Raw genomic sequence first — 27,527 nt, 5'->3', positions numbered from 1 at the left:
GCCCTGGACGGATGCCAGCTAATCCCTCTACCCAACACCTCTCCGGGTCTTACCTCCGTAAGACCCCCTCCTTTCGCTTCCCATCTCGTTCTTCCCAACCCAATCCCCTCCACTCCGGCCTGCAGCCCGTCTCAGCGCCCCTGTCAGTTGAGGAGCCCGAGAGAGAGAGAGAGGGACTGCGGCCCTTCGGCTCCCCGTCCCACCCCGCCCCTGCTATCCCTTGCTGGGCTGGGGACACCCAGAAGGATGCTGGCCCTTTAAACCCTTGCTCCCCACCCAGAGCATCTTCCATCTCTCCACCCGCGCCACTTCCAACAGCTGGCAGCCGCGGGGAGCCCCGGGGGGCCGGCAGGTACTGGGGTGGCGGTGAGGCCCGGGAGGGTGTGATGGAACAGCTGCGACACTACCCCCCCCCCGCCCCTAGAGGAGCCGGCGGCGGGACTGCTGGGCGCCCGTAGCTCCAGTTAAACATTAACCCTCCGCTCCCCGGGTCCCCGTGCTGCCTGGAGCTGCGCTCCGCCCCGGCTTCCCAGGTAACCGGCGAAGATGCCCATCCCGCCACCCCCGCTGCCTCCCTCCCCTCGCCACCTGTCCGCCGGGCCGGGCTCAGCCTCGCGCCCCCTGCAGGTCCGCGTCCCAGCGCCGGAGTTAGAGCCTCCCCGCCTGCTTTCAGGAGGGTGGGGCGGAACGCCCTCAACTCACGCCGCGCGCCCCTCATCGAGCACCCCCTCCACCAGAGGCACCATGCCCGGCCTGTACTGCCCCTCCAGCTGGACGCCGCTGCCGCTCACGGACTCCTGGGTTCGGGCCTGCGCCAATGGACCCTGCCTCAGCCTGCGGGCCCGGCTCACCTACCACAACCCACAGCCGCAGCCTGTGGACGGTGAGGCCCGGGCGGGGGCACAGGGTGGTGGCCAGCGCAAGCCTAGCAAGGTCCGACATCGCCTGTGCCCCCCTCCCGCCCCAGGCGTGTTTGTGTACCCGCTGGCCGAGGCCGAAGTGGTTTCGGGCTTCGAGGCGGAGGCCGCCGGACGGCGCGTCTCCTTCCAGCTGCAGAGCCGGCGCCGCTCGCAGGACGCCTGCTGCCGCGCGGTGGGCCCCGCACTGGGGGCCTCAACACCCCGCCGCTGTGCGCAGGGTGAGTCCAGGGCGCTTCCCGCCCCACCTCCCTGAAAGCAGCCGCACTTTAGTTCCTGCACCCGCTCTGCATCCCGCCCCTCTCTGTCCCCCCTCCAGCCACTGTTTTTTTCATTCATTGATTCATCCCTTTATTCCACAGTCGAGGACTGGGCGCCTGACGTGGGCCAGGTGCTGGGGGAATGTGAACCAGGCCTGACGCGAGGTTTGCAGCCAGGTAGATAGACAAGGCAGGCAGTCCACACGTCTCTCTCTCCCTCTGGAGCTTTAGCTCCTGAGCCTGGGACCGGGTTTTGGTCATCTCGGAGTCCCAGAATCCCAGCATCTGGCACAAAATGTAGCACAAAGAGGATCAGTGAGTGCTGGGTGAGGGGATGGAAACCCACCCCTTTGCTAGGTTTTCTGGCTTGCACTTCATTCCTTTATTTATTTGTACATTCACTTGATTCCTGCACATGGGATTTACCATCTGGGTGAGAAGAGGAACAGAATTCAGTGGTGTTGAGAGTTGGCACAAGCCCAGCAGGTAGTTAGAGGCGAGAGTGAGCTCTAGGCTGAGGCCTCAGGAAAATTCCAGAAGGAAGTGGAGCCAGCATTTGACTGAAAGGAAGGGTTGGATGTAGTGATATGGAGAGGAGAGGAAAGGCACCCCAGGCAGGGGCAATCATGTAAGCAAAGGTTTCGAAGTAAGTTATACTGGGTGATGGTAATAAAATACCTCATGTTTATAGTGATTCACAGTTGACAAAGCCCAGTCACTGATGTCACCTCACATGAATCCAGAGAGGTATGTAATGCAAGTGTTGTTCTCCTTCCCCCTTTTATAGGTGACAAAAGTAACAGCAGCAGTCTCTTAAACGTTGGATGCTTCATGTATATCATCTCATTCATTCCTCACCGCAGTCCTTGACATATAATTATGACCCCCATTTTATAAATGAGGAAACCAAGGCTCCTCTAAACAAGAGAGTTACCAAAGGATAGAATTAGAAATCACAGAGTGGAGACTCAAAACCTGACACTGTGCTCTCTTCACTGTATCAGACTGTCCCAAGCCTCAGCTGCCTGGGATGGAAGCCCCTTTCTTCCTTCTTACCTTCCTTTTTTTCCTTCCATTTTTTTCTTCCCTTCATTTATTCAGCAAGTATTTTTCAAAAGAATGGGTAAATGATTATTGTGGGGAAATGAGGTGAAGTAGGGCTGTAAAGGTAGGCTGGGGCCAGACCATGTAGGGCCTTGACCATCACTGTATACACCTGGCCATTTTCCCTTTAGCAGCAGTGGTGATGCCCATGGCTCCACCCGTGCCCAAACAAACCGAGATCTAAGTAAAATGATGTGCTTGGTATGTAAATGTCCTCTAGCTAGCTTCCAAATAGATTACAGTTCCTGAATTCCTCTTGGGTAGAAAATTCTGGAGCCACACCTAGTGGGCAGTGGGGAGTCCGTGACTGTTCATGAGCAGGGAATTTGTGAGCAGGTGGGTACCAGGCTATGGGAGATGTCAGCGAGGGTTCTTTAGGAAGATGAGGCCCAAGGGTTGAACAGGCTGGAGCAGGTAAAGAAAGAGAGGTGGAGGGTATGGGTCCCCCAGGACCTTAGGGGTGGTGTGGACATGCCCCCTTCTCCTCCTCAGCCCTCTATTAGCAGTGATGTCACTGCTGCCTTTCCTAATGACAGCCAGCTCCTTCTACCATCAACCTCCCTCTCCTTCAACCATCGTTCATCTCATGCCTCCATCCTGCATCACCAGTGCATTAGCCCAGCATCCCTCCAACCTCACAAAATCCTCCTTGCCCAAGCTCCCCTGATTCAGTGCCTGCTCCCACCCCCAGATTCTCCCATCTCGACTGCTTCCAGCCCCCTCTGACCCCTTTCCTCACTCATCATAGGTCATCTTGTCTTGGATCTGGCCCAGGCCCGGTCCACACTGGTGCTGCCCACAGGCCTCATCGCCGCAGCCGGCACCATGACAGTGACCCTGCGCAGCAGCCGGGAGCTGCCCTCCAGGCCTGACGGGGTGCTGTGCGTGGCCCTGCCCTCCGTGCTCACCCCTCTGGCCCCGCCAGGCCCGCTGGGGCCCCCCAGGCCTCCGGGGCTCTGTGACGACAGGTTGGGCCTATGGTGATTCTCTTCGTCCCTCCCTCGGCTTCTCTGGGTCTAGTGCGGGTGAGGGGGCTTTGGCAGGGTGCCCCGGGGGATGGGCAGGGTGGGGAAGGGCTGAGGCCAGTCAGCCAGAGGGGCTAGGGGCCCTGGTAGTGACCCTCCTTGTGTTCCTTTCCAGCCCCACCAGCTGCTTCGGAATGGGCAGCCCTGAGGGGGATGGGCCGGCCTGGGAGGAGCCAGCTGCCCCTCTGGACGTGTTCTCAGGCCCTGCCCGTTGCCCGGCCCCATACACCTTCTCCTTTGAGATGCTGGTGACTGGGCCATGCCTGCTCGCAGGTGGGTGCCCCTCCCAGCATAGCTGACTGGGAAATAACTGAAGGCTCAGGGATGGGAGGAACACAGGACAAAAAGAAGACAGGGACCTAAGCCTTAGGAACCTCTAGTCTCACAGTGGGATCACCCCCTGGCCACTTCCACACAACAAACACACCCCTAGGTTTGTCGGTGTCATTTATTTATATCCCACTCCACTCGCCAATGAGAAGAGGGATGCTCACAATGAGACCGGTCCGGTCCAAGTGATGAATTTGAGTTTTCTTGTGCACGAGGTGGACCAGGACATTAAATCAGCAGTTGGTTGATATAGAACTGTTTGGCCAGGCAGGATGCACCTGGGAATTCTGCTCCCAGTCCATGAAAGCAGGTAAATCCCCGCTTGCCCACTCCATAGCTTGGACTCTGAGAGCTGAGCTCAATCAGCCATGATCCCGGCCCCCAGCACTCTTGGCTAGGAAGGTGATAGTTGTGCTCTTAGTACTGGCTTGGGGCAGGGCAATCATCACCTCTCCCTGCCTCTACATCCCTCAGGCCTGGAGAGCCCCTCTCATGCTCTGCGGGCAGATGCCCCCCCTCATGCCAGCTCTGCAGCCACCATCTGTGTCACACTGGCAGAGGGCCACCACTGCGACCGGGCCTTGGAGATCCTGCTGCACCCCAGTGGTGAGAGACTGGGACACACAGTAGGCCAGCTCTGACCTGCTTCAGGACCACCTCATTTGTGAGGGTGGGCCTGGTGGTACAGGGAGGCCGGACCGGCAAAGTTCTCCCAGGACAGTGGGCCTGAGCAGTTGGGGTCTAGAGACAGGGACTTCCCTGACAGAGCTGTGTCCCCTTCTCCCCAGAGCCCCACCAGCCACACCTGATGCTGGAGGCCGGCAGCCTGAGCTCAGCAGAATATGAGGCCCAGGTGAGGGCCCGCCGGGATTTCCAGAGGCTGCAGCGAAGGGACAGTGAGGGGGACCGGCAGGTATGGCTGCCTGGGGTCCTGGCCTGGCCCCTGGTCCCACTTCTGGCTGTGTTAGTGCAGGAGGAGAAGGCGAGCAGGCTTACGTTGGGATGGGCAGGGGGCTTCTGCTCTCAGCAGGAGCTCTCAGTAGCTGCCACTGCCCTCCCAGAGGGCTGATGAGCATTTTCACAGGAGGGCCCACTCAAGCGTCCCCGGAACGCGTCTCGGAGGATTGGGGGTAGGACTGACCTAGGCAGAGGACAGCCACTTGTCTCTGCCCTCGCTTTTATTCAGATGACTACAAAAGGGTGCCCCCTCTGGGTGGACTGGATTGAAAAAGTCTCCGGGGCTAGGTCCTGCTGCCAGCCTAGGTCGGAGCTGCACTCAGCCTGGCCCAGGATGACTTGGGGCTCCCGTGCTCAGGTGTGGTTCCTGCAGCGACGCTTCCACAAGGACATCCTGCTGAACCCCGTGCTGGTGCTCAGCTTCTGCCCGGACCTGAGCTCCAAGCCTGGACACCTGGGCACAGCTACTCGGGAGCTCCTCTTCCTGTTGGATGGCAGCAGCATGGCACACAAGGCCTGTGGGAGCACGGTGTGGGCAGGCCTGGGGTTAGGTGCAGCAGTGGGTCTGAGGTGGGCTGGGGGGCAGCTTCCCGAAGACACACATACACACACACACACACACACACCTCTCTCCTTCTCATGCTCATACATACATGCATTTCTCCCAGATTCCAAGAGCCTCTTTCATATGTAAAGTTACATTCAGTCACACCGAATCTCAAACCCAAGGATTCACATACACCTCCAGGGTCACATACACAATCATCTCTCATACAGAGTCTCCCTCACATGCCAGGGTCTCACTCACAGTCTCACACACACGGGGCCTCACCCAGATTACCCCTCATTTTACACATGGCCTGGAGAAAGCAAGCAATCCGGCATCCCTTGTTCTCTACCGGTGCCAGTGGGGCCTGCCTCACCCTGCCCTCCCTGGCTCTCCCCAGGACGCCATCGTTTTGGCTGTGAAGTCGCTCCCGCCCCAGACACTCATCAACCTGGCCACGTTTGGCACACTGGTGCAGCCCCTCTTCCCAGAGAGCCGGCCTTGCAGTGATGTGAGTGTGGCCCGGAGCTTTGGTGGCCTAGCCAGAGGCGTCTCAGCCAGTGTGGCCCAGCGCATGTCCTTTTCCTCCAGGAAGCTGTGAAGCTGATCTGCGAGAGCATTGAGATGCTGCCGGCTGCAGGCGGCCCGCCGGACGTGAGGTCTGCGCTGGACTGGGCCCTTGGGCAGCCCCAGCACAGGGCCCACCCTCGGCAGCTGTTCCTGCTCACCGCTGCCTCGCCCATGGCTGCTGCGACCCACCAAACCCTGGAGCTCATGAGGTGGCACAGGGGGGCAGCCAGGTAGGATGGAGTGGGCAGAGGCAGGATCCTGAGATTGGCCTCCCAAAGAGGCTCCGGAAGGTCACGGCTGCTCCCCTTCTCTTGTCAGGTGCTTCTCCTTTGGGCTGGGGCCTGCCTGCCGCCAGCTGCTGCAGGGTCTGTCTGCCCTCAGCAGGGGCCAGGCCTACTTCCTGAGGCCTGGGGAAAGGCTGCAGCCCATGGTGAGCTTGAGCCTGGGCCCTGTTCCCTATTCGTCTAAGTCCTCCTCCCAAGTTGCACTGAGTCTGAAACAGAACCTGGTCAGGTCGTGGGGTCTCCAGGCACCCTGCTGTGGGGTGCTGCAGGAGACTGGAAGTGTGGGGGACATGGCCTCTGACTGCTCCCCAAATCTTGCTCTCAGTTTTGTCCGGGTACTAAGCCATATCTTTGAAAAGTCTTGCCTTATCCACATGGCACAGCTCAGGCCAGGAGAAGCACCGAGCCCTGAGCACTGAACACTCAGTCCCCTTGCTTGTTCCTACCCCCATTCCTTCCCCCAACCCCAGCCGGACCCTGCTCCCCTCAGCCAGGGGCTGGGTAGATGGCATCAGCAGAAGGGCAGCCTTCCCACTCTGTTGGCTGTGTGGCACCTCTTTCTCTCCCATGGCCTCCCTCTGGTCACTCCTCACAGCTGGTGCAGGCCCTGCGGAAAGCACTGGAGCCCGCGTTGAGCGACATCTCTGTGGACTGGTTTGTGCCCGATGCGGTGGAGGCACTGCTGACGCCCCGGGAGATCCCAGCGCTCTATCCTGGGGACCAGCTGCTCAGTTACTGCTCACTCTTCAGGGTGGACGGCTTCCGGTCCCGCCCCCTAGGGGTAAGCCTGGGCTGGGGTGTGGGAGGTGGGTCTGGGATGGCTGAAGCCCCTGCATCTCTGCAAAACCTATTTCCTATTCCCTGTGCCTCTCTCTGCCAAACGCTCCTACTGCTACCCACTAGACCTCCTTAGAGACGATACTGGGTCCCTCAAGGTGACTGCAGCCTGCCTCCCTCATAAGGTCTTCCACTGAGCTGTCCTGTAAAGTGCTACCCTTGGTCACTAAAGCACACAGTTACAGGGAACAGCGCCAGCATTAGTTTCAAGCTTTTTGTTGAAACTTGCTCATTACTTCACACAGTGCCTGCAAAAAGCACCATCTGGATTATTTCCTGTAACATTCAGGGACAGACAGAGCATTGTCTAAATGAAATCTCAAATCCCAACTCTGCCATGTACTAACTATTTGATTTTGGACAAGTCACTTAACCTCTCTGAGCCCATTTCCTTGTACTGATTTTTTTCATAAGGTTGTAATTAGAAGTCATAACATGTGTGCTCTTGATAGGATACTTGACACATAGGAGGAGTTGGATAAATGATTGTTATTTTTATTATGAAAAGCTTTATCTCTCTAGAACCAAGCATGCTTCCTACTTTTTGATCAGGAGAGCTGTATAATGGACTGTTTGTCTTTTTCCCTGGCTGCCAGGAAGCTCAGGGCCAAACCTGAAGCTCAGCCACAGCATCTCTAGTAACCCTATGGTCAGCATGTATGCTTCCTCTTTCCTTAGTACTGGGCTTTCACTTCTGGTTTATTATCTTTATCGCCTCTTGCAGTGAGTCATCTTAAATCCTGTTTGGAAAGAGGTAGTGTATAACTATAATCAGTTGTTGGTTTTTTTCCCCCAACGTCTATCCCTCTCCAGGGCCAAGAGCCTGGCTGGCAGAGCTTGGGCAGCTCCGTGTTCCCATCCCCAGAGGAAGCACCATCTGCCACCAGCCCTGGCACTGAGCCCACTGGCACCTCAGAGCCACTGGGAACAGGCACTGTGTCAGCAGAGCTGTCCAGCCCGTGGGCTGCTGGGGACTCAGATCGGAGTGAGTGCCTGAGTGTATGTGTGTTGGAGGAGGAGTGGGCAGTGGGAGGGGCCAGGGCTGGGATCTATTCTCCTGCCTCCCAATAGGTACTGATGCTCTGACAGACCCAGTCACGGACCCTGGACCTAACCCCTCTTCTGACACAGCCATATGGCGCCGCATCTTCCAGTCCTCGTACATCCGGGAGCAGTATGTGCTTACCCACTGCTCTGCCAGCCCAGAGCCAGGCCCAGGCTCCACAGGCAGCAGCGAGTCCCCCGTCTCCCAGGGCCCTGGGTCCCCCGAAGGCAGTGCTCCCCTGGATCCCCCTTCTCAGCAGGGCTGCCGCAGCCTGGCCTGGGGAGAATCTGCTGGCTCCCACTCCTGCCCCCTGCCTCCACCCCCACTGGCTCCAGTCAAGGTGAGATTCAATCCACATCCATCTACCATGTATCCAGCAAATATTTATTGACCGTTGGCTGTATGCCATAAATTGTGCAGTGGTTACCATTAAGTCTACCTGAAGAAATAGATGGGTAATGATGGTATAATGTATAGTGATGATACCATGCAACATACATTGATGAGCACAGGGATGTGGCTTTATGGGGGTTCAGAGTCAAGGTGACTAACCCTGTCTGAGGGAGTCAGGAAAGCAAGAGGCACCTCTGGAAGAATAAGAAGTTAGCTAGGCAAAATGGGAGAAGACATGAATAAAAACAGACAAGCAATAACCTCAACTGAGACATAGGCATGGAGTGAGATGACGATGGGAAGGGGGTCAGGCGCCAGGAGTCTGGCCTCACCCCTAAGGGTGGTGAGCAGCCATCCAGGGTTCCAGACAAAGGGGCATGTGGCCAGCTGTGTATGTATGTCTGATGGCCAGGAGCTCTGCATTCCTTGACCATTGGACCCCCCCACCACCTTCACACATGCAGACTGGGGCCTTCAGTGCTGAGGTGCTGGGCCGTCGACGCAGAGCAGCTCTAACTGGCCGAAGCCTCTCATCACCCCCAGACCGGGTGAACTCAGTCCCTGGCCATCTCCGGCACCCCTCTCTGGGTGTAGCACCAGATGGGCCAGGCCCTGAGCCAGGGCAGCTGCTGGGACAGGGCCTGGATGACTCAGGTAAGGGTTATGGGGAGTCGGGTTCTGACACCAAGTAAACCTTGGGGAGGTGGAGCCCAGGGCGCCCCACTGCCCCTGCTCCTACCATCGTCTCTCCCCAGGAAACCTGCTCTCCCCAGCCCCCATGGACTGGGACATGTTGATGGAACCACCCTTCTTGTTCACGGCTGTTCCCCCCAGTGGGGAGTTGGCCCCTCCAGCAATACCACTGCATCCCCAGCCTCCGCGCTGCCATGTGGTGATCCGGGCCCTGTGCGGGGAGCAGCCTATGAGCTGGGAGGTGGGCGTTGGGCTGGAGATGCTGTGGGGACCTAGGGATGCTGGCTCACTGCCTCCGTCACCCCCTGAAAGCGGAAATGCTTGGGACCAAGCACTCCATCGACTGACAGCGGCTTCTGTGGTCCGGGACAACGAGCAGCTGGCTCTCCGAGGACGGGGCGAGACCAGGGCTGACCGGGGTGAGTTGCTGGTGGCCCCAGTCAGGGCTCAAGGAGCCTGTATGGGACAGAGAGTGGCAGAGGCATAGGCACCTCACCTTGCTCACAAGTGATTTGAGGTGGCTCACCCACATTGTTAAGAAAAAAAAAATTAGCAGGGCAATGGGGAAAAAAGGGATAATAAAAGGAAGCAGAGAATGAGATTATATCAAAGATGCACACCATGAGGTTTTGTGCCCTTGCAAGCATGGGACCCCAAACTGGCAAGCTTCCTAGCAGCCAACAGAGAGGGAATTTCATCTTGTAATGATTCACAGTGCCCATAACATAAAAACAAATCTGTCATTTAGGAAGATTATTAAAATTAAATAAAGTTAAAATGTCAGTTCTTCAGTTGCACTAGCCACACTTCAAATGCTTAATAGGCGCATGGGACTAGTGGCTACTATACTGGATCATGCAGATGTAGAACATTTCCATCATTGCAGGAAGTTCTGTTGGGCAGTGCTGAAATGAGCGGATGGAAAAGGTACCACAGTCAATGCCTCCTCTGGGCTGTATCCAGGATGTTGAATTTGTAGGTGACTGGGGGCCTAGTCCTGGTACAATGTGGTTGAGTGTTCAGCCTAACCACTTCTTGTCAGTCAAAGCTGAGGAGTCTGAGCTGACCCCAAGAAGGAACTCCACTCTGTTCAAAAGTGGACTGAAGGCTGGGAATTCCCTGGTGGTCCAGTGGTTAGAACTCGGTGCTTTCACTGCTGGGGCCCAGGTCCAATCCTTGGTCGGGGAACTACTAAGATCCCGCAAGCCTGGAGGCACGGCCAAAAAACCCCAAAAATGTGTACAGAGGGAGAAGCTATGGGAGCACTAAGATTTTTTCTGTGAAGCCCTTTGTAGAGAGTGGGTGCTGGGAGCACACCCCCCTCCCAGTCAACATGTGGCCCCTTGGTTTGTTTTTTTGTTTTTTGTTTTTTTAAATTTTATTTATTTATGGCTGTGTTGGGTCTTCGTTTCTGTGCGAGGGCTTTCCCTAGTTGCGGCAAGTGGGGGCCACTCTTCATCGCGGTGCGCGGGCCTCTCACTATCGTGGCCTCTCTTGCTGCAGAGCACAAGCTCCAGATGCGCAGGCTCAGTAATTGTGGCTCACGGGCCTAGTTGCTCCGCGGCACGTGGGATCTTCCCGGACCAGGGCTCGAACCCATGTCCCCTGCATTGGCAGGCAGATTTTAAACCACTGCGCCACCAGGGAAGCCCGGCCCCTTGGTTTTGCAGGTCATGCCCGGAGGCCCTGGCTCCGAGCCCTTCAGACAAGCAAGGTCAGCTCTGCCCCTTCCTGCTTCACCTGCCCTGTAGCTGTGGATGCTACCACCAGAGAGGTCCTACCTTCAGCCCTGCAGGTGCACAGCTCAGGTAGGTAAGGTCCCTTCCAGGTGACCTCCCAGGTGCGGGTTCCCATCTCACTGGCCACCCTCTGAGACATACCTCACCCCTGTCTTCTGTGCCCCTGCAGAGCCAGCCGAACCCCCAGGCACCCCTCCTGCCTCTCAAGGTCATCTAGATGCAGCTCCTCTGCCCACAGCCGTCCACTCTAAAGGTAACACTCAAATTTGGGTAAATGGTAGGGACCAACCAGGCTTAGGGACCACCACTGAATGGCTCCAGTTCAGGACTTAAGGGAGGCTCTCTGGCAGGCGGCTGGGAGCCGGACCAAATTGGCAACTCCAGTTCTGCTTTGGGGGACCGCGCAGCCCCCATCGGAGGTCCTCATCGTCTGCCCCCCGAGCCTCCCTCTCGGCTCAGCCTGGGCCGTCAGAAGGCCAGAGGCCCAGACAGCCATAGACTCTGCAGCCCCAACACGGGCCAAGCCAGTGACAGCAACAGTGAAGGCAGCAACCATGACTACCTGCCCTTGGTGAGGACTCGGGAGGTGGAGGGTGGCGCTGCCAGGGCCAGGGCGCTGTCTCAGCTCGATTCTCCCCCCACCTCCTCTCTCCTCAGGTGCGCTTGCAGGAGGCACCTGGCTCCTTCCGCCTAGACGCACCCTTCTGCGCAGCAGTGCGCATCTCGCGGGAGCGCCTGTGCCGCGCCTCGCCCTTCGCTGCGCATCGCACCAGCCTTAGCCCCACCTCGGCCTCCTCTCCCTGGGCACTTCTAGGCCATGGTGCTGGCCAGGGTGACAGTGCCACGGCCTCTTGCAGCCCATCCCCCAGCTCGGGCTCCGAGGGTCCAGGCCAGGTGGACAGTGGCCGGGGCTCAGACACCGAGGCCTCGGAGGGGGCAGAAGGGCCTGGTGGTGCCGACCTGCGGGGCCGGACTTGGGCCACTGCTGTGGCGCTTGCGTGGTTGGAGCACCGCTGTGCCGCGGCCTTCGGCGAGTGGGAACTGGCGGCAGCTAAGGCTGACTGTTGGCTGCGGGCCCAGCACCTGCCCGACGGCCTTGACCTGGCCAACCTCAAGGCCGCAGCCCGGGGTCTCTTCCTGCTGCTGCGCCACTGGGACCAGAACCTGCAGCTGCACCTGCTGTGCTACAGCCCAGCAAACATGTGAGGGTCACCGGTTGCTCTGGCTGGCACCCCCCAACAAACTCAAGTCACTGCCACCCAGAGCCGGCCTCTTGGTGCTGGGAAGGGGTGGGCTGGTGACAGTCCGCCCCTACTGCTTCTCATTCCCTTCACAAAATCCTCTTGCCCCACAAAAAGTGCCTGCCTGTGCTCTCTCCTGCTCCTTCCGCCCCATGCCCCTTCCCCTCTGAGCTCTGTGCAGTGCAGTAGAAGGGGAGAGAGCCACAGTCCCTAAATCCTACGCAATAAAGTGCCTCTTAGGACTGTCTGAATGAGTTCTTTATCTGCTGCGTGCCTGTCCCTCACAGCTTGGTCCAGGTACCTCCATGTAGGCTGCACAGAAGTGGACTTCATAAAGTTTATTGGGAAGGGCACACAGTCCATCCCCATCCAGGGTCCTGAGAATAGACTGGAGGGGAAGCGATGGATCTCAGTGGGCTTTCTTGCTGTGCTGGATGCTCTTGGGGAAAGGCTGGGGGCCCAGCCAGAGCTGCAGCAGGATGACAGCATGGCACATGTGCAGGGCACCAGAGCTGCAGGACGTGGATGGGTATGTGTTCCAGGAGAGCTCAATGAGCCCCAGCACCAGCAACCTGGAGGTGAGAAATAAGCTCCAGGTCCGTCCAGGTTCTAGGCCTGCAGCACTTCAGCTCACCCCCTGCCCCTCCGTGGTCACAGTCTTGGGATGAGGAGCTCCCTACCCCTTCCCACGCCCCCAGGTTGTCCCAGCTGGTACCTGAGCAGGTGTGTGAGCCAGCGTGCAGGCGTGGCCCACAGGAGGTAGGGCAGTGTGTGGAAATACCAGACGTAGAACTGGTAGTGAAGGGAGCGGCTGAAGCAGATGCCAATGAAGTTGGAGGTGAAGAGGGCAGAAACAATCTGTATACAGTGGTCAAGGCCAAGGGCAGGAGCAGAAGGGGTAGGGAGGTTTCAAAGCAGAGGGACAAAAGTTTTGGGGTCAGAGAGCCCCTTGGCTCTGCTGTTCCTAGATGCATACCTTTGGGCAAGTTTCTTAACCTCTCTGGACCTATTCCTCAGTCTGATGTGGAGGCAGTAATATCTAGAGCCCTAACGCCTAACGAGGCATCACTTACTAGCTATGTGACCTTGGCAAATTACTCAACTTCTTAAAGCCCTAATTTTCCCATCTTTAAAATCTGTAAAGTGAGGATAAAACAGAGTCTCTTGTGAGCTTTAAACGTTAGAATGTATGTAAACCTCTTAGGGCAGCACCAGGCAGAGAGTGAGCACTCATAATGGTAACTCAATAATATTTAGAACAAAGAATAAAAAATGCTTAAATATGTAAAGTGCTCAGCACAGTATTGGTAAGAGCTCTATGAATGGGCCCTGTAGCTATTACTGCTAACTCCTTTTCCCTCTCCCAGGTCACCAGCCATGCAGGGCTAGTTGACAAGGACCCCAACTTCAGCTGGAGAGGGCAAGACTTACCTTCCCATGATTTAAAGGATATGGTTGGGTGTGAGGGGCTGGAGTGGAACCTTCCTTTTGGAGGGATCCTTCAGCAGTGACAGGATACTTTCCCCTGTCCTGGGGAGAAGCCATTGAGATATTTATCAAGCCCCCAGTGTGGGCCAAGCGGAGCTCAACATCTCCCCATGCAGCCCCTAAGGCCTAGGCCCTTCACTCCTTCCCCCATGTCTGCTCATGAAATTGCTCCCCTTTCTCACCTGTGCCACCTGCAGAGGGCAAAGAGCAAGAGCAGGGTGAGGTGGGCAGTCAAAAGTGCCAGGTGGAAGGCACGATGCAGGAAGAGGGCCTCGGGGAGGAAGCGCCAGTTCACTGTCCAGTGGAAGAGAAACTGGCGGCCAAGGTCAAAGGAGCGGGATACATAGCCGACGGGGTTCTCCAGCAGGAAGGGTAGCCCCAGCACCACCTGAGGATGGGTGTGATGTCAACAGAGCTGCCCAGGCTCACCCTCAGCCTCATGCTAATCACTGAGAGGAGGGGGAACAGGGTATAGGTCTCAGAGGATCCCTAACTCCCACCAGGAATAGCAAGAAAGCCGGCCCACCCACCCAGACAAGAGCCTTGGGCCAAAGAAGCAGGTAATAACAGTGCTTTAAGTTTGGATTCACCAAGTCATAAATGCGCAGAGTTAGAAAGACTCAGAGACCGTGTAGTTCAACACCCTTGTTTGACAGCTAAAGAAACCGAAGCCTAGAGGTGGTGGCTGCCCAGATCAGAATCAACTCCAAAACTCTGTCTCTTGTCTTTGAGGAAGTCTCAAGGATGAAAGGAGGCCAGACAGAGTGGCCTCCACTTCATTAGAAAGGGGAAAGGGTAAGGAGGGAATACCTGAAGGACAGCACAGATGCCCAGCTTGGGGAGGGCCCCACGGAGGCCAAATTGCCTGAGGAGAAGGAAGAGTAACCCAGGGGCGAAGAGCAGCACATTCATCTTCACAGAGACTGCCAGGCTGCAGTGGATAGGGGAGAGGAGAGTGGAGATCAGCTCCAGGGCCATGCACCCCACCCAAAGATGTACAGCCCACCATCACCACAGCAACTCCTCCCCTCCCCTGCCAGCAAGCTCCAGGCAGAGGGTGAGCACTCACACTCAGAACTGCTGGAGGGAGGATAAGGAAGCCTGGGAGGAGGCTGGGAGTAGGGTGCTCATACCTTGTCTCTACACCCAGACTGAGTGAGCAAATATATGTTGAGTATTTAGAAAGTGCAATGACCAACTCCAACAGCAGATGCTGTCTGGAGGAAACAGAGGATGGGAAGAGGGTGTGTGTGTAGGGGGCCTGGGGGTGAAGACTTTCTACACATCCTGGACTCACCTAGTATGGCCCTAACTGACCTACACTGGCCACTCCCTTACTTCCTCTGCTGCAGAAAATTGGGGAGAAAGTGATGGAATACAGAAAATGAAAGAGGGGGCCAGAAGGGAGGGGTGTTGACCTGAAACAGCAGCAGCCCCAGCTCCAGCGCTGGGCCAGCAGGAGGTTGATACTGAGGAAGAGCAGCACCATGGCCACTGGATCGTTGAAGAGCCGCAGCACAAAGATGGAGTGGACACGGTAAGAGGCACAGCACATGAAGAAAAAGACGAAGGGAGGTACCTGAGAGGTGGGCACAGTGGGGAAAAAGGTCAGCTCACCAACCCTGAACCATCCCCACTCCCCAGCCCTCCCAGTTTGGGGCCCCCTGTTCCTGGTAGTGAGGACTCACCTTGCAGGTCTGGTGGTAAATCAAGAAGACAAGCAGCAAAGTGGCCAGGTAGAGCACAGCGAAGATGTGCTGGGCCATGCGGATGTCAGTGCCCCGGCCAGTGGCATAGTATAGCCCCATGAAGATGTACACAAAGCCAGCTGGGTACCTGGAAGAGGAGAAAGAACGTGAGTCTGGGTCAAGCTATCCGGCCTGGCATCCAGCCAGCCCCTCCCATCCTCACTGAACAGCCGATCCCCACTCACACAAGAGGTCCAGTGTCACCCCGCAGTTGAGTATAGTCATAGGTGCCATTGATGACGCCCTCCACCTCAGCCATGTAGGCTTTCCAATCAATCTCTGTATCTGGAAAACGACAGGATGGTGTGGTTACTTCCAGGTTCAGAATTTCTCTGCCTCAGCCCATCAAAGCACAGAGTTCCAGCTCATCCTCGGGACTTCTATCATAACCCCTTCTCTAAAGGCCTATCTGACATTCTCTGGGTGAACCCAGGTATCTCAAACTCAAACATGTCTGTAATGGAACTCATAACCTTCCACTCCAAATCTGCTCCCCTTCCTGGGTTCCATGAATGGTACCATTAACCTCTCAGCTGCTCAAGTCACAAACCTGGGAAACACCTTTGATACTTCCTTCTCTTTCATTTCCAACCCCCAGTCACCAAGTTCTGCCTATTCTTTTTTTTTTTTTTTTTTGCGGTACGCGGGCCTCTCACTGTTGTGGCCTCTCCCGTTGCGAAGCACAGGCTCCGGACGCACAGGTCAGTGGCCATGGCTCACGGGCCTAGCCTCTCTGCAGCATGTGGGATCTTCCCGGACTGGGGCATGAACCCGTGTCCCCTGCATCGGCAGGTGGACTCTCAACCACTGTGCCATCAGGGAAGTCCCCTGCCTATTCTTTATCCTAAATATCTCTACTATCTCATCCTTCTCTGCTATCATGCACTCAAATTTGGGCCTCACATAATCTCTAGCCACAATGGTGCAAAAGCTCCCTAACTAGGCTCCCAGCTTCCACTTTCACCCCACTACAATATATTTTCCACCCTGTAACTGGAGAGCTCATCCTATAATAGAAATCATATCACATTTCTCTGCTTAAAACTCTTCAATGATTCCCCAAGGCTCTTAAGATAAAGACCAAATTCTATTCTTCCCATTTTTAGAAGATGAAATTATGAATTAATAAGGTTAAGTGACTAGCTCAAGAACACTGAGCTAGGAAGGGTAGAGTTGAGACTGGAACACATGGAGCTCTAAATTCTTAACCACCATGCTAACTATCTCCTTAACACAGCTTACAGATTCCTTCACGATCTTGTCTCGACTTCTGCAATCTCATCTCTTAGTACTACCCTCACTTGATTTGTGTTCCAGCTCTGAAAAAATTCTTTCAGTTCCTCAAAGGAAACAGACTTTCTCTTTTGACAGGAGCTCTTTGATACAGGATTCTCTCTGCCTAGAGTACTCTTCCCCCTCACACACACCCCTTTTGTCTCCTTCCTCAAGGAACTAGCTCTTATCTTTCGAGGAGGACTCTCTCGGAAGCCTTCTCTGACTCCTCAAGTCTGAATTAAGTGCCCTCCTATGTCCTTTATAGCACCCTGTCTACCACCATCATGATGAATATGATGTGTTGTAATCTTCTGTTATCTTTGTCCAGGCCCACACACGTAAGTAGGAAATGTGTCTTTTTCACTACTATACTCTTGGTACCTTGCATAGTGTAAGCCTTATAATAAGCACTCAATAAATATGTACTGAATTAATGGTCTTTAGCAAGTAAGCCTTAAGTCCAGTGTTTTCAGCCTGGAGAGGAGTCACCAATAATGCCAAACAGACTCAACCCGTCAGAAAATGCCATCACTGAGAAGAGACTTCCAGACCTCAGAATTGAACAGATGAGAAGATTGAGACCCAGCAAGGGAACTGACGTGTCCAAAGCCACAGAGACAAACAGCAGCAGCAGCCATTAACTTGGACCCAGGTTTTCTGGGAGGGATTAAGGTCGGGTTTGGCTCTCCGCGGAGCAGGATTTGGGTAAAAGATACGAGTCTGCAACTGATGACTGAGTGGATCAGGGGTCTAAGTCTGAGCTCCGAAGGTGGGTCCCAGTTTTGGTCGGGGGTTCGGTCCCCCTTCCCACCCTCCTCTCCCCCTCGGCGCACTCACATGCCACCCTGTGAATGACCCAGAAGGTGATGCCCACCTCCGCCAGGCAGAGGCAGGCGGCCACCTTCAGCGTATAGCGCGGTTCCAGCAGCAGTAGGCGCCGCTCTTGCCAGGCGCGCCGCAGCCACTGCCCGCACAGTCCCACCGCCCGAGCTGTGGGACCTGCCCGGCCGCGTTTCCTCAGGCCTGCCGCCATCTTGAAGGTGCGCCGCACTTGCGGGCCCGCTACCCCGGAAGCCCGACCCTTTGGTACTTAAGTTCCGCTTCCCGCGCCGCGTGCCCCAACGGACCGAGGGCTGACTGGAGTTGCCGGAGTCCTTATTTACTCCACTAAAATCTACTTCTTCCACATGTCTCCCCTGATGGACTGCATGCTCCATACGAGCAGAAATAGTCTTACTCCTCAGTACACACTTAGCCCTGGGCACACAAGAGCTAATGTGGATCGAACGTTTGCCCAGAAAAGTAACATTCCTGCCCACGCCATGTCTCCCCCCCCCTCCTCCGCACCTCCCCCGCCTAGCATAACACTTCGCCTATGTTGGTAATATCTGCGTTCATGCCAGTCTTTCCTGGAGAGCAAGACCTCTGTCCGCGCTACTCCCGCCACCCCCCAGAGCCTTTCGGGTGCTCAAAACTAGGAAGAAATGAATGTTTCATTAATTTTCAGACTTCTTAATGGAAGGAGCCAAACTGAAGATATGAGAGGGGCAATGACGAGCCGGAGTGTGTCTGACACCATGAGTGTGGCTCTCAGAAGTTAGTGAGCAGCGCATCCTGAGGATTCAGGGTCTGGACGATATTATTTTCCTACCCGGAGGATTCTTCCAAGAGCGCTTAGCAGAGGACGGAAGTTCCACGTGTTTATGTTGAGCAACTGCTGGTGCTGGGCGGAGACACAAGGGCCCCGCCTCCTATATGCAGCCATTCCAATTGGCTACATAAGCGGCCAAGCCCCGCCCAGACGTGGGGGCCAGTTGCCTTCAAGGCCCGGCAGCCGCAATCATGGCCTGTCCTGGGGCCTGGGCGCCGCTGCCGGAGTTACCAGAGAAGAACTGTGGGTACCGCGAGGTCCAGTACTGGGACCAGCGCTACCGGGACGCTGCCGACTCTGCTCCCTACGAGTGGTTCGGGGACTTCTCTTCCTTCCGTGACCTCCTAGAGCCGGAGCTGAGGCCGGAGGACCGTATCCTCGTGCTAGGTGGGTAGTCCCGGGGCTGCCCAGCCCAGGTGGAGCTGGTTGGACTGGCCCCGCCCCTCGCTCCTGCCTGCCCCTCTCAGAGGACTCCCCAGTCAGAAGTCAGGATCCAGTACCTTTAGAATCTCGGCAGTATTTAGCCAGGGCAAACAGGAGCCAAGAGATTAGTCCGGGGACCCCCAGGAGAAAGACAGTCTCTCTGAGTCTGAGTGTGGTAGGTGACCCATGACCCCTTTCCGGACCCTAGGGAGGCAGCCTCGAGCACTGGAGAGTTCACAGTAACTAGTTCAAGTCCCAGCGCTAGTTGACTGTAGGACTTAGGACAAATCATGAGGCTGTTCTGAGCCCCGGATTCACTTCTAGAAATGGGGCTGCGAAATCAAGTCGGATAAGGCACGTGCAGGCACCTCGAGCGCAATGCCTAGCGCTTTTCTGTGTGCGCCACTGGGCACCATGAGCCATTGTCGCCTAGAGAGTTATCTCTTGACTCTCCAAGCTCTAACTGAAACTTGGTCCTATGTCGTCGTCGTCCCCACCCCCCCACCCCACCCCCATCCCACCGTGTGCAGTGAGGATGAGGACAGCTCCCTCTGAGGGGAGATTGCAGCCGAGATTGGTGTGACTCCCCAAAAGGAATAAGTACTGGGGTTTCAGGTGGGGCTCTGAGAGGTCCACCTGCCCCCCTTGGGGTTCTCTTCCACTGCCAGCCTTGGGGGCTCCAGTGAAGTTTGATTAAACAACGGATTTCCTTCCAATTATAGTTTTTATTTTGCTATTTTTAAAACCATGTATTAAGTGAAATATTTCACATATATGAGACATTTATAATACAGTATATATGTAAGGTATAAATAATAACTCGAATGTGTGTGTATACCCTACTCGGTTTGAGAAATACAGCATTCCTAGGACTAGAAAGTGCTTAAGAACTTGAACCCTGGAGGCAGCTAATTATGTAGGGATCTCAGCACATGTCATCTTAGCTGTGGAATCATGGGCAAAATACTTAAATTTCTGTGCCTCCATTTTCTCAGCCTTAAAAAAAAAAAGTAAGAGTACATACTTATTTATCAGGTTTTTAAGATGATTGAGTGAGTATGAAAGATAACTAGAAAAAAGCCTGACAAAATAAAAAGCCTTGTATATCCAAGGTTTTCTGTGTGGTCCCCCAAACCTCTTCCCCCCAGAGGTAAAACCTCTCTTGAGTTTTGTGGCTTTAAACCATTGCATTTATTTATAGATTTACCATAGATCTATGTTTTTCAAGCTTTAGTGTAATAACCTGGAAAACTGGACCCCACTCTGAGTATATAATTCCAGGGATGGTCTAAGGCGGGTCCCGGGGTCTGTATTTTCAACAAGCCCACAGACTGATTCTCATGCTGGTAATTGGCAGAGTAACACTGCCTTAAGTTCTGCCCGATTGGGAGATATCCTTTTCTGGATAGAGGAGGGAAAAGTCTAAAAATCAAAAGGAAAAACTTTCCAGACAGGATTCCCAAGATCTAAGAACAGGACCCACAGCTTGGGGGCTACCCTATGTTACATTCCACCTAAACAGACAAATTGAACACCTGGTAGGTGCTAGGGAATGTGGTGAGCCCTTTCTAACTTATTTAATCCTCATGGCAACCCCTAGAGGTTAGTGATAAATATAATGAGAACTACTTTAGGTTAGGGTTCAGTAAACTTTTTCTGAAAAATGGCCAAATAGTAAATATTTTAGGTCTTTCAGGCTATACAGTTGGTGTCACAACTAGAAAATGGTGATGGTTTTTACAATAGAATCTTCAGTATGGAGCTACTGGGAAAATAAACTGAGATAATCCTTATAAAGTACTTAGCATGGGACCTAGTGTTCAAAAACTGTTAGCTGTCATTATTATTACTGAAAATGGGAGTCAGAGAGGCACTTTCTCCAGGACTGATCGGAGAAAGAGTACCTTGCCTGAAGACTTGTGTGTCTGGTCCCTATGGCTAGATTCCTCATTACAGATGAGTTCATGTGGCCGTCCCAGTTTTGCTGTCATTATACTTCTCTGATTCTCTCTTCTTGCTTGACTCCATGCTCTGTAGAATCTTCTGATTATAATTTGGCTTCAATTTGCATTTCCTATAGAGACATAAGGGACTGACCAGAGGATTGACTGTCCAGACCCCATGGTGGCTATTTTTTCCTATTATAAATAAGCGAATTGATATTCTGGTTTACACTTCAGTCTCTTGGTGTTGGGATAGCATCCACATAGCTCTGGGCTCCCATATGATGGGTTCTTGGATCTGGCTCAGTTCTCCAGAGCTCTGCTTCCCTAAGGCCTCACCTAGGGAAGCGGTGGCGGTTCCAAGCCTCATCTTAGTTGTTAGCCCCAAATCACTGCTTTGTAGGCATAACTGGCCCTGTGGTCAAGTTTTATTTTCCATTCATCTTTAATAAAGTTGTTTTGGGAGATACCATTCCTGTACCAAAGGAAAAGAAGGAAGGAAATTTGGGTTTGTCCACAGTTAGGCAGAGCTCTGCAGGCATATGAGGTCAGGTGTTGAGTGATGAAGGCATTGTGGTCAGAGAACCCAGTGGGATTTCAGGCTGAACTGGGTTAGAGTCTCCTATTCAGCCACCCTCACCTCCCGTCCCAGAGCCTGTTGTGGTTCCAGTGTTGGGACGCACACATTGGGTTTTCCCAGGTAAGATTGTACTCTTCCTGAGCCCCAGAGCCTGAGGAGGAACACAAGCAGGGGCAGCCGGGGACCAGCCAGCAGTCTCTGGCACCTGTCCAGGTGCCAAGCTCTGCCTGCTGGATTAGGGCTATCCCAACAGCTGATTCTGTGATCCTCTTAGGGAGGCAAATGGGGATTAAAGGCAATCTAATCCCAAGAGCTGGGGATCCCCATGTGAGGCCACCAAGAACTGTAATCCAGGCCTGTTCTTGGGCTGATACTGACCACAAGAGGGCCTGGAAGAGGCCAACAGATCTTTGAAGGAAGCCATGCCCACTGGGCAGTAGGTCCACATCCACTCCTCTAACCTCCACCCTCCACCACTTTGGGACTGCTTTCTGGGCACTTCGCACCAGAGTGTTATGATTCTTCAAGACTCTGACTGGTTGTCAGTTCCCCCGATTCTGTTGGCCCACCCATCTAAGGTGGGGACAGGGACTCTCCTATGTGCTCCTGCAGCCTGTCCCTATTGAAACTCTCGTTGCATTATGTGGCAGTTTTCTGACTACACATCTGTTCCTCTCACCAGAGCATCAGCTCCTTGAGGGCAGAAGCTCTTTATTCATCAGCAGAACCCAATACGTGGCGCTCAGTCATACATGAAGAAATTACAAGGAATCATCTCCATTGTGTGTCCCCACTTAGTTTCCCCTTCACTTGTTAATTCTGCCTTGGAAAGCAAAGTAAGATAAAAACCCCTAACATGAAGTCTTCCCAGGGCTGATATCATCAGAGGATCTCTGAGAGGTCAGGAATTAGGATAATACTAGCATTAGCCTATTAATAATATTATGATGCCAATATTATCCCCATTCTGAGTCTGAGGAAACTGAGGCTGAGTTGAATGACTTGCCATGACTGCATGACTAGAGATATCAGAACCCAAATCTTTGAACTCCTAAGTTCAAAGCTCCTACTCTTCAGCTGTTCAGTTTTTAAATTTAGAACATCACATCCTACATGTAGGCTAGGTATTGTTATCTTCATTTTTGTGACTAGGAAATCCAAGTTCCTAGTATGTAAACGACTTGCTTTAGTCCACACAGCCAGGAATGATAGAGCCAGGATATGTGCCCAGATCTGTATGACTCTAAGGCTCATGCTCTTGTACCATGCTGCTTCTCCCTCAGTACGGGAGGGTTTGAGCTGAGAGAAAACAGGCCAAGAGTGGATGGATAATTGGGGAGGTGAGAACCAAAGCTAACCTAGACCTTTTGTCATCCACCCCTTCTCACCCCAGGCTGTGGAAACAGTGCCCTGAGCTACGAACTACTCCTTGGGGGCTTCCCTGATGTGACCAGTGTGGACTGCTCATCAGTAGTGGTGGCTGCCATGCGGGCTCGATATGCCCACGTGCCCGATCTGCGCTGGGAGACCATGGACGTGCGGGCACTGGGCTTCCCCAGTGGCTCCTTTGACGTGGTGCTCGAGAAGGGCACGCTGGATGCCCTGTTGACTGGAGAACGGGATCCCTGGAACGTGTCCTCTGAAGGTATCCACACTGTGGACCAGGTGCTGAGTGAGGTGAGGGAGCACCAAGGGAAAGATGGCTGATCAAGAGGTGGGGATGAGGGGTTAAGTTTCTAGGAGACTAGAAGAACTCAGAAGCCAGAAGGAGGCATGGTTTGGAACAAGTAGTGGGTCCCTTCGGGACTATAGTTACCTGAAGGAAGCGGGTGTTAAGCTGGATCGAGATTGAAGGGGGCTGGAGTGGCCAGGCTCACAGAGGCTGAGGATTGAATACTGTGTTGCCATAGAGATGAGGTAGCGGCCAGGTTCCAGGTAGGGAAGGTAAGCAGCTGACAGGAAGGCAGTGCCCCCTGCACCTGACATCACTCCTATGCTCCTACCTGTTTAAAATATAGCCCTACCCCCGTGGAACAACCAGGGGCAGAGAGGAAGCCTCACTCTTTTGCCATGGAAAGCCCTGAGCCCTAAGCTACTGGATGGAGGGTAGTACCTGAGATTTCGCTGGGAGGGCATCTGGGGCCATACTGACCTTTGAGAACCTGGAGATGGGCTTCTCACCAATGGCTTCTCTATCTGCCTTTCAGGTGAGCCGAGTACTGGTCCCTGGGGGCCAGTTCATCTCAATGACCCCTGCTGCCCCCCACTTTCGGACAAGACACTATGCCCAAGCTCGTTACGGCTGGTCCTTGAGGCATGCAACCTATGGCAATGGTTTCCACTTCCATTTCTACCTCATGCAGAAGGGCAAAGAGCTCAGTGTGGCCCAGCTGGCCCTTGGGGCCCAGATCCTCTCACCTCCTAGACCTCCCACCCCACCCTGCTTCCTCCAGGACTCAGATCATGAGGACTTCCTCAGTGCCATTCAGCTGTGAGGCCAGAAGCATGGTTCTCCTGCCTTTCTGCCCCAGGCTCAAGTATTCGGAATTCCTGACTCAGGGCTTAAGGTCAGGTCCAAAGTGCCCACATTCCCAGGGGCCTCATGCCTAACTAAGACAGAGCTGATGGGAGCAACCCCACATGAAAAAAATACAGGCTAGGTCAAACTAGATCCCAAATCTCAGGTTTCTGACTTCCTTCTTAGGCTCCTCAGATCTCTCCTGGATTCCCCAACTTCCTCCCCCACCATACTGAACCATCAGTGATTCATCCCCAGGGGCAAATCTCAGCACAACCCCTGTGCATGCCAGCCAGACTTGGAGACTTGTATCCCTGGGGCCTGTTACTGACCCCCATTCAACCTGGATTTATTCATAGGAGGCTGCAGACTTTGAATCTAGATTGCTTCTGACCCCAGCTCCAGCCCCAACTCCGGTGACCTATCCTGCTCAGGTTGTATTATTTACCCAAGGAGGCCACGCTGTAATGATGTTCCCAGGCCAGGCTGACCTGCCTGTGTTTACTTGGCAACGCTTCTCTGTCATTTACATGCACCTGAGATTCCCAAGTATTTGCTCCCCTCCCCAAAAAGAATTGGAGCCATTTTGGGCTGGCTCCTATAGCAAACCAAAGCAGCAGCTACACACACACGCACACACAGGGGGGTCTGTGTTTATTCACACACTCCTGGTACAGTGAGGATGGAGGAACATTTACAAAGGACATCCCTGGGGTTGAGAATATCTCCAGGGCTAGGGCTACAGGTGTCATCCAAAGATGCAATGCAGCCCCCATTTGGATTCCCAGGGGCAGGACGCAGGGGTCCAAGGTAAAATCAGACCTGGGCCCTTGGAAGGTGATACCTTGAGGGGAGGGGTCTGCCAGAGAGCCGCCTGGGGTCAGCCATGGGCAGACTGGTCATATGGTTGGTTACCATGTTAGGGGCTTGTCCCATCCCAGCCTCAACACCCATCCTATCTGCCAGGCGCAGAAGAGCGTGGCCGAGACCGTCGGGGGGGGGAGGGCATGAACCACGAGGGGAATCAGTAAACAAAGAGTCGGATATAAAAATACAAATGTGCTGAGGAAGTCCCTTAGAAAGAGGCTGAGGCTGGGGTCACGCCAGACAGGGGTGGAGGGTGAGGAGCGGCCTGGAGGGCTGGGTTCAGGTGGGTGGGAAGCTCATGCAAATGTGCAGCCAAACATCCCTGGCCGCGTGCGAGGTCCGACACCGGCAGGCAGCCGGTCTGCGGACCAGACCTGCCTGAGAGGGGCGGGGCAGGGGAGCCGTGCGGGAGGGGACGGGCCGGGGCTGAGGGCCGCGGGTCTCTGTCCGTTCCGGTGTGCGGGGTGGGGCTGCGGCCCGAGGTTCTAAAGTGCATGAGCGCGGCGGCGGGCTCCGGGCCGGTCCGCGCCGCCGCTACCGCCGCCGCCGTGGTGCTGAAGCGGACAGCTCCGGAGTGCCTGGCGGCGGCGGCAGCGACTAAGACCCGAAAGCGGCGCGGCCCTGCAGCCCCCGCCCGCGAGCGCCTGGGCCGGGGCGGCGGGGGCCGGCAGCCGCATCGCCGGCCCGCGGTCCTGGCCGCCGCGGGGCTGGGCCCGGAGCCCGCCGCCTGAGCCGGCGCGTCTACACTCCGGACGGCGGCTTCTCCCCCATCCCTTTCAGCACGTCGTCTATCCGGTCATCCTCGATCACCACTGCGCAGGGAGAAAGCGCGTCAGCCGCGCGGTCTCGGGGGGCGGCGGCGAGAATGGGGCCCTGGTCCCCGCGCCCCGCTCAGCTACTGCCCGTGGCCCAGAGACGCCCCTCGGACCTCCGTGCTACAGTGACCTCCCCGTCCGAACTCTCCTGCCGACTCAACCCACTGCTGACCCCAGCTCCGACAGACCCACTCCTCTCCTTGTGGAGGAACGCCCCTCTTCCAAAGACTCCAGCCGTTCAACCTTACAGTCCAAACCCACCCGCCGCCTGAGCTCTCCTCCATCCGAGCTGATCGGAAAGCTTGTGCTCATGGGATCCCCCTCTTGACCCTCACTTCAACAGAATTCCCTCCTCACACCGAATCTCCATCTATTCCAGCCCTCTACCCAACCTAACCTTCTTGCGGCTAAGAACCCCTCTTCCGATCCTGGCACTAACAGAGCCCCTTCCCCATGCAAACAACCAGGACAAGCGAACCCCCGGCCCCCTGCCCATTCTCCAGTCAGACATCCCTCCCCACCCGAAGGTTCTTCCGTAGCATACACCGACTCAGCGTTTGCTCCCGAAGAAGCGGCCCGTCGCCCCATGTTCCCACTTCAGGCAGCCCCAAATGCCCCGGCCGGCCCCTCCCCTTCGCCCGGGTGCCAAGGCTCTACTTCCAGAGGTGGCGAGCATCGAATCCGGGGCACTGCTTTCCCAGGAGAGGGGAAGAGGGGGACACAACACTGCATCAGGGACCCCCCCTCCAACCCCGGCCGGCGAGCGGCTGGCTGCGCTGGTCTGCGGCAAGAGCTGCTGGCGCTTGGCGGGGAACTGCAGCCGGGGGGCGCCCGGCGGAGGGTTTCTGGGTCAAGCGACGACTCCGGGCCCCGGCCGCGTACCTCTCTTGGCTCGGCCGATCTGGCCCAGCTTGGGGGGTCGCTTGGCTTGGTTGCCCGCGAAGAAGGAGTTGGTGTCCTGCAGGCGGCAGCTGAAGGAGAGGTCAGAGCCCTCGGGGTCGGCGCCGAAGCGGCCCATCTTGTCCTCACTGTAGGGCAGGATCTCGGACATGGCGGGTGCGGGGTGGGCGCGGGACTGCGGCGGGGCGCGGGCGGCGGGCTAGCTGCCGGACCGGCCCTAGCTCAGCAGGGGAGCCGGCGGAAAGATGAAGTCATGCAGCATCCGGGGCTGCGGAGCCAAGCGGGGCCTCCTCCCCCGCGCCTCCGCCTCCCGGGCCGCTGGGCAGGCGGCGGCGGCGGCGGCGGCGGCGGGGACCGGGCGGAGGCGGTGCGCGGGGAGGCGGGGGTGGCGGCGGCGGCGAGAGCGGAATGACGATGAGCGCCAGACTGCCGCAGAGCGCGGCGGGCGGGGCGCAGTGGAGGTGGGAAGGACACCGGCCAGGGCAGGGAGGGAGGCCGGCCGCGGGGGTGGGGTGGTGTGCGGACAGGAGCGGGCCGAGCTCTCTGCGGAGGCAAAGGAGCGAAAATGGGAGGGTCCTGCCATTGGCGGGACTGGCTGCTGGGCGAATGGTACCGGCCAACGGGTGCAGGAGGCGGACACCGGAAGCGCTGCGGGGGGGGGGGGGTCGGATACGGCGGAGAGGTGCTGGAACCCGCAGGACGCGGGAATAGCTCAGGCCAATAGGTGGTGCCCCCGCCGTTGGCGCGCTCTTGTATAGGGTTGCTCTTCGGGGCTGGCGCCGTCTTGTACAGGGTTGCTCTTCGGGTCTTAAACTGTTCATCTGGAGCCTGTGTTTCTCTGACTGTCCTCTGTTTCTGTCTGTGCCTATTTATATGTCAGTCTATCTCCATGTGTCTGTGTCTCTGTCTCAGTGCCCCATATCTCTTTGTGTCGTGGTCTCTGTCTACGTCTATCTCTTAAGTGTCTCTGCTCTTCTGTATCTGTCTCCATTCTTGGCCTCTGTGTGCCGTAGTGACACATGGGGGCCTCAGGGTCTGGGAGAACCGCAGGGCGCGACGGGCGCTTTGAGCCCGAGTTTCGGCGCCAGCAACAGGGCTGGGGGTCTCGGTCTCTTCTTGGAGGATTCTCGGTAACTGGGCCGACGCGCGCTCACCAGGGCAGCCCTCCACCCCCAGCGCTGTTGCAGCCGCCGAAACTCGGGCTCAAAGCGCCCGCCGCGCCCTGCGGTTCTCCCAGACCCCGAGGCCCGCGCTGCGCTTGCAGTGTAGGAGGAATGAATGAAGGCGTCGCGGGGGGCGCCCTGGCTGCAGGTGACGCGGGGAAGCCCGGAGCGCCTGAGGATGCGTCGCGCGCGCGAGTTTGTGTCCGGAGGTAGA

General features: G+C 55.9%; 4 protein-coding genes across 7 annotated transcripts in view; 2 read left to right on the top strand and 2 right to left on the bottom strand.

Annotated features, from left to right (window-relative positions):
• Positions 1–660: 660 nt before the first annotated feature.
• VWA5B2 (von Willebrand factor A domain containing 5B2) lies at positions 661–12,176 on the top strand. Its single transcript, XM_089910761.1, is given in 19 exon segments — positions 661–1,138; positions 3,030–3,261; positions 3,422–3,579; positions 4,111–4,242; positions 4,425–4,549; positions 4,952–5,107; positions 5,541–5,651; positions 5,732–5,940; positions 6,029–6,140; positions 6,590–6,775; positions 7,645–7,816; positions 7,903–8,216; positions 8,734–8,930; positions 8,932–9,007; positions 9,009–9,381; positions 10,633–10,770; positions 10,871–10,954; positions 11,028–11,272; positions 11,359–12,176. Coding segments are annotated over 19 exon segments (3,963 nt in total). The 5' UTR covers positions 661–744; the 3' UTR covers positions 11,908–12,176.
• An 89-nt stretch (positions 12,177–12,265) lies between these two features.
• Positions 12,266–17,745, bottom strand: ALG3 (ALG3 alpha-1,3- mannosyltransferase). 3 transcript variants are annotated; one of them, XM_089910758.1, is made up of 9 exons: positions 17,328–17,740; positions 15,364–15,463; positions 15,119–15,266; positions 14,849–15,009; positions 14,241–14,361; positions 13,613–13,818; positions 13,397–13,472; positions 12,658–12,803; positions 12,266–12,514 (listed from the first exon to the last, which is right to left on the bottom strand). In XM_089910758.1, exons 1-9 carry the CDS (start codon positions 17,668–17,670, stop codon positions 12,352–12,354), a joined length of 1,464 nt encoding a protein of 487 aa, XP_089766884.1. In that variant the 5' UTR covers positions 17,671–17,740; the 3' UTR covers positions 12,266–12,351. The 3 variants fall into 3 exon arrangements, with proteins under 3 accessions (XP_089766884.1, XP_089766885.1, XP_089766886.1); XM_089910759.1 differs by having other exon boundaries at positions 17,291–17,518; XM_089910760.1 differs by lacking the exon at positions 12,266–12,514 and having other exon boundaries at positions 12,694–12,800; positions 13,374–13,472; positions 17,328–17,745.
• A 258-nt stretch (positions 17,746–18,003) lies between these two features.
• The window catches only part of ECE2 (endothelin converting enzyme 2), a 33,806-nt gene continuing 24,282 nt past the window's right edge, over positions 18,004–27,527 (top strand). The window contains exons 1-3 of one of the 2 annotated variants that reach the window (XM_022570767.2): positions 18,244–18,491; positions 22,444–22,727; positions 23,258–26,293. In XM_022570767.2, coding sequence (XP_022426475.1) covers positions 18,296–18,491; positions 22,444–22,727; positions 23,258–23,545 — 768 coding nt within the window. In that variant the 5' untranslated portion in view covers positions 18,244–18,295 and the 3' untranslated portion in view covers positions 23,546–26,293. Of the gene's footprint in view, positions 18,492–22,443; positions 22,728–23,257; positions 26,294–27,527 lie in introns of those variants that run through there. The other variant, XM_089910754.1, reaches the window with a different exon arrangement.
• Positions 22,927–26,318, bottom strand: CAMK2N2 (calcium/calmodulin dependent protein kinase II inhibitor 2). Its single transcript, XM_022570775.3, has 2 exons — positions 26,133–26,318; positions 22,927–25,247 (listed from the first exon to the last, which is right to left on the bottom strand). Exons 1-2 carry the CDS (start codon positions 26,299–26,301, stop codon positions 25,177–25,179), a joined length of 240 nt encoding a protein of 79 aa, XP_022426483.1. The 5' UTR covers positions 26,302–26,318; the 3' UTR covers positions 22,927–25,176.

The sequence above is a fragment of the Delphinapterus leucas genome, chromosome 4 (assembly GCF_059928025.1).
Source record: "Delphinapterus leucas isolate spDelLeu-1000000601 "Yukka" chromosome 4, BTC_Dleu_Yukka2, whole genome shotgun sequence".
Lineage (NCBI taxonomy): Eukaryota > Metazoa > Chordata > Mammalia > Artiodactyla > Monodontidae > Delphinapterus > Delphinapterus leucas.
The sequence above is the reverse complement of the archived record's forward strand: the minus strand, read 5'-3'. Positions and strand labels throughout refer to the sequence as shown.

What these genes read in the sequence shown, in the direction of transcription:
- CAMK2N2 (XM_022570775.3), bottom strand. Translation starts at nt 26,301, where the DNA reads ATGTCCGAGATCCTGCCCTACAGTGAGGACAAGATGGGCCGCTTCGGC. An exon ending in GATCGGCCGAGCCAAGAGAG is followed by an intron (nt 25,248 to 26,132) that starts GTACGCGGCCGG and finishes CTCCCTGCGCAG; the next exon opens with TGGTGATCGAGGATGACCGG.
- ALG3 (XM_089910758.1), bottom strand. Translation starts at nt 17,670, where the DNA reads ATGGAGCATGCAGTCCATCAGGGGAGACATGTGGAAGAAGTAGATTTT. An exon ending in GGTGACACTGGACCTCTTGT is followed by an intron (nt 15,267 to 15,363) that starts GTGAGTGGGGAT and finishes CTCCTCTTCCAG; the next exon opens with GTACCCAGCTGGCTTTGTGT. An exon ending in TGGGGCTGCTGCTGTTTCAG is followed by an intron (nt 14,362 to 14,848) that starts GTCAACACCCCT and finishes TATCCACTGCAG; the next exon opens with CCTGGCAGTCTCTGTGAAGA.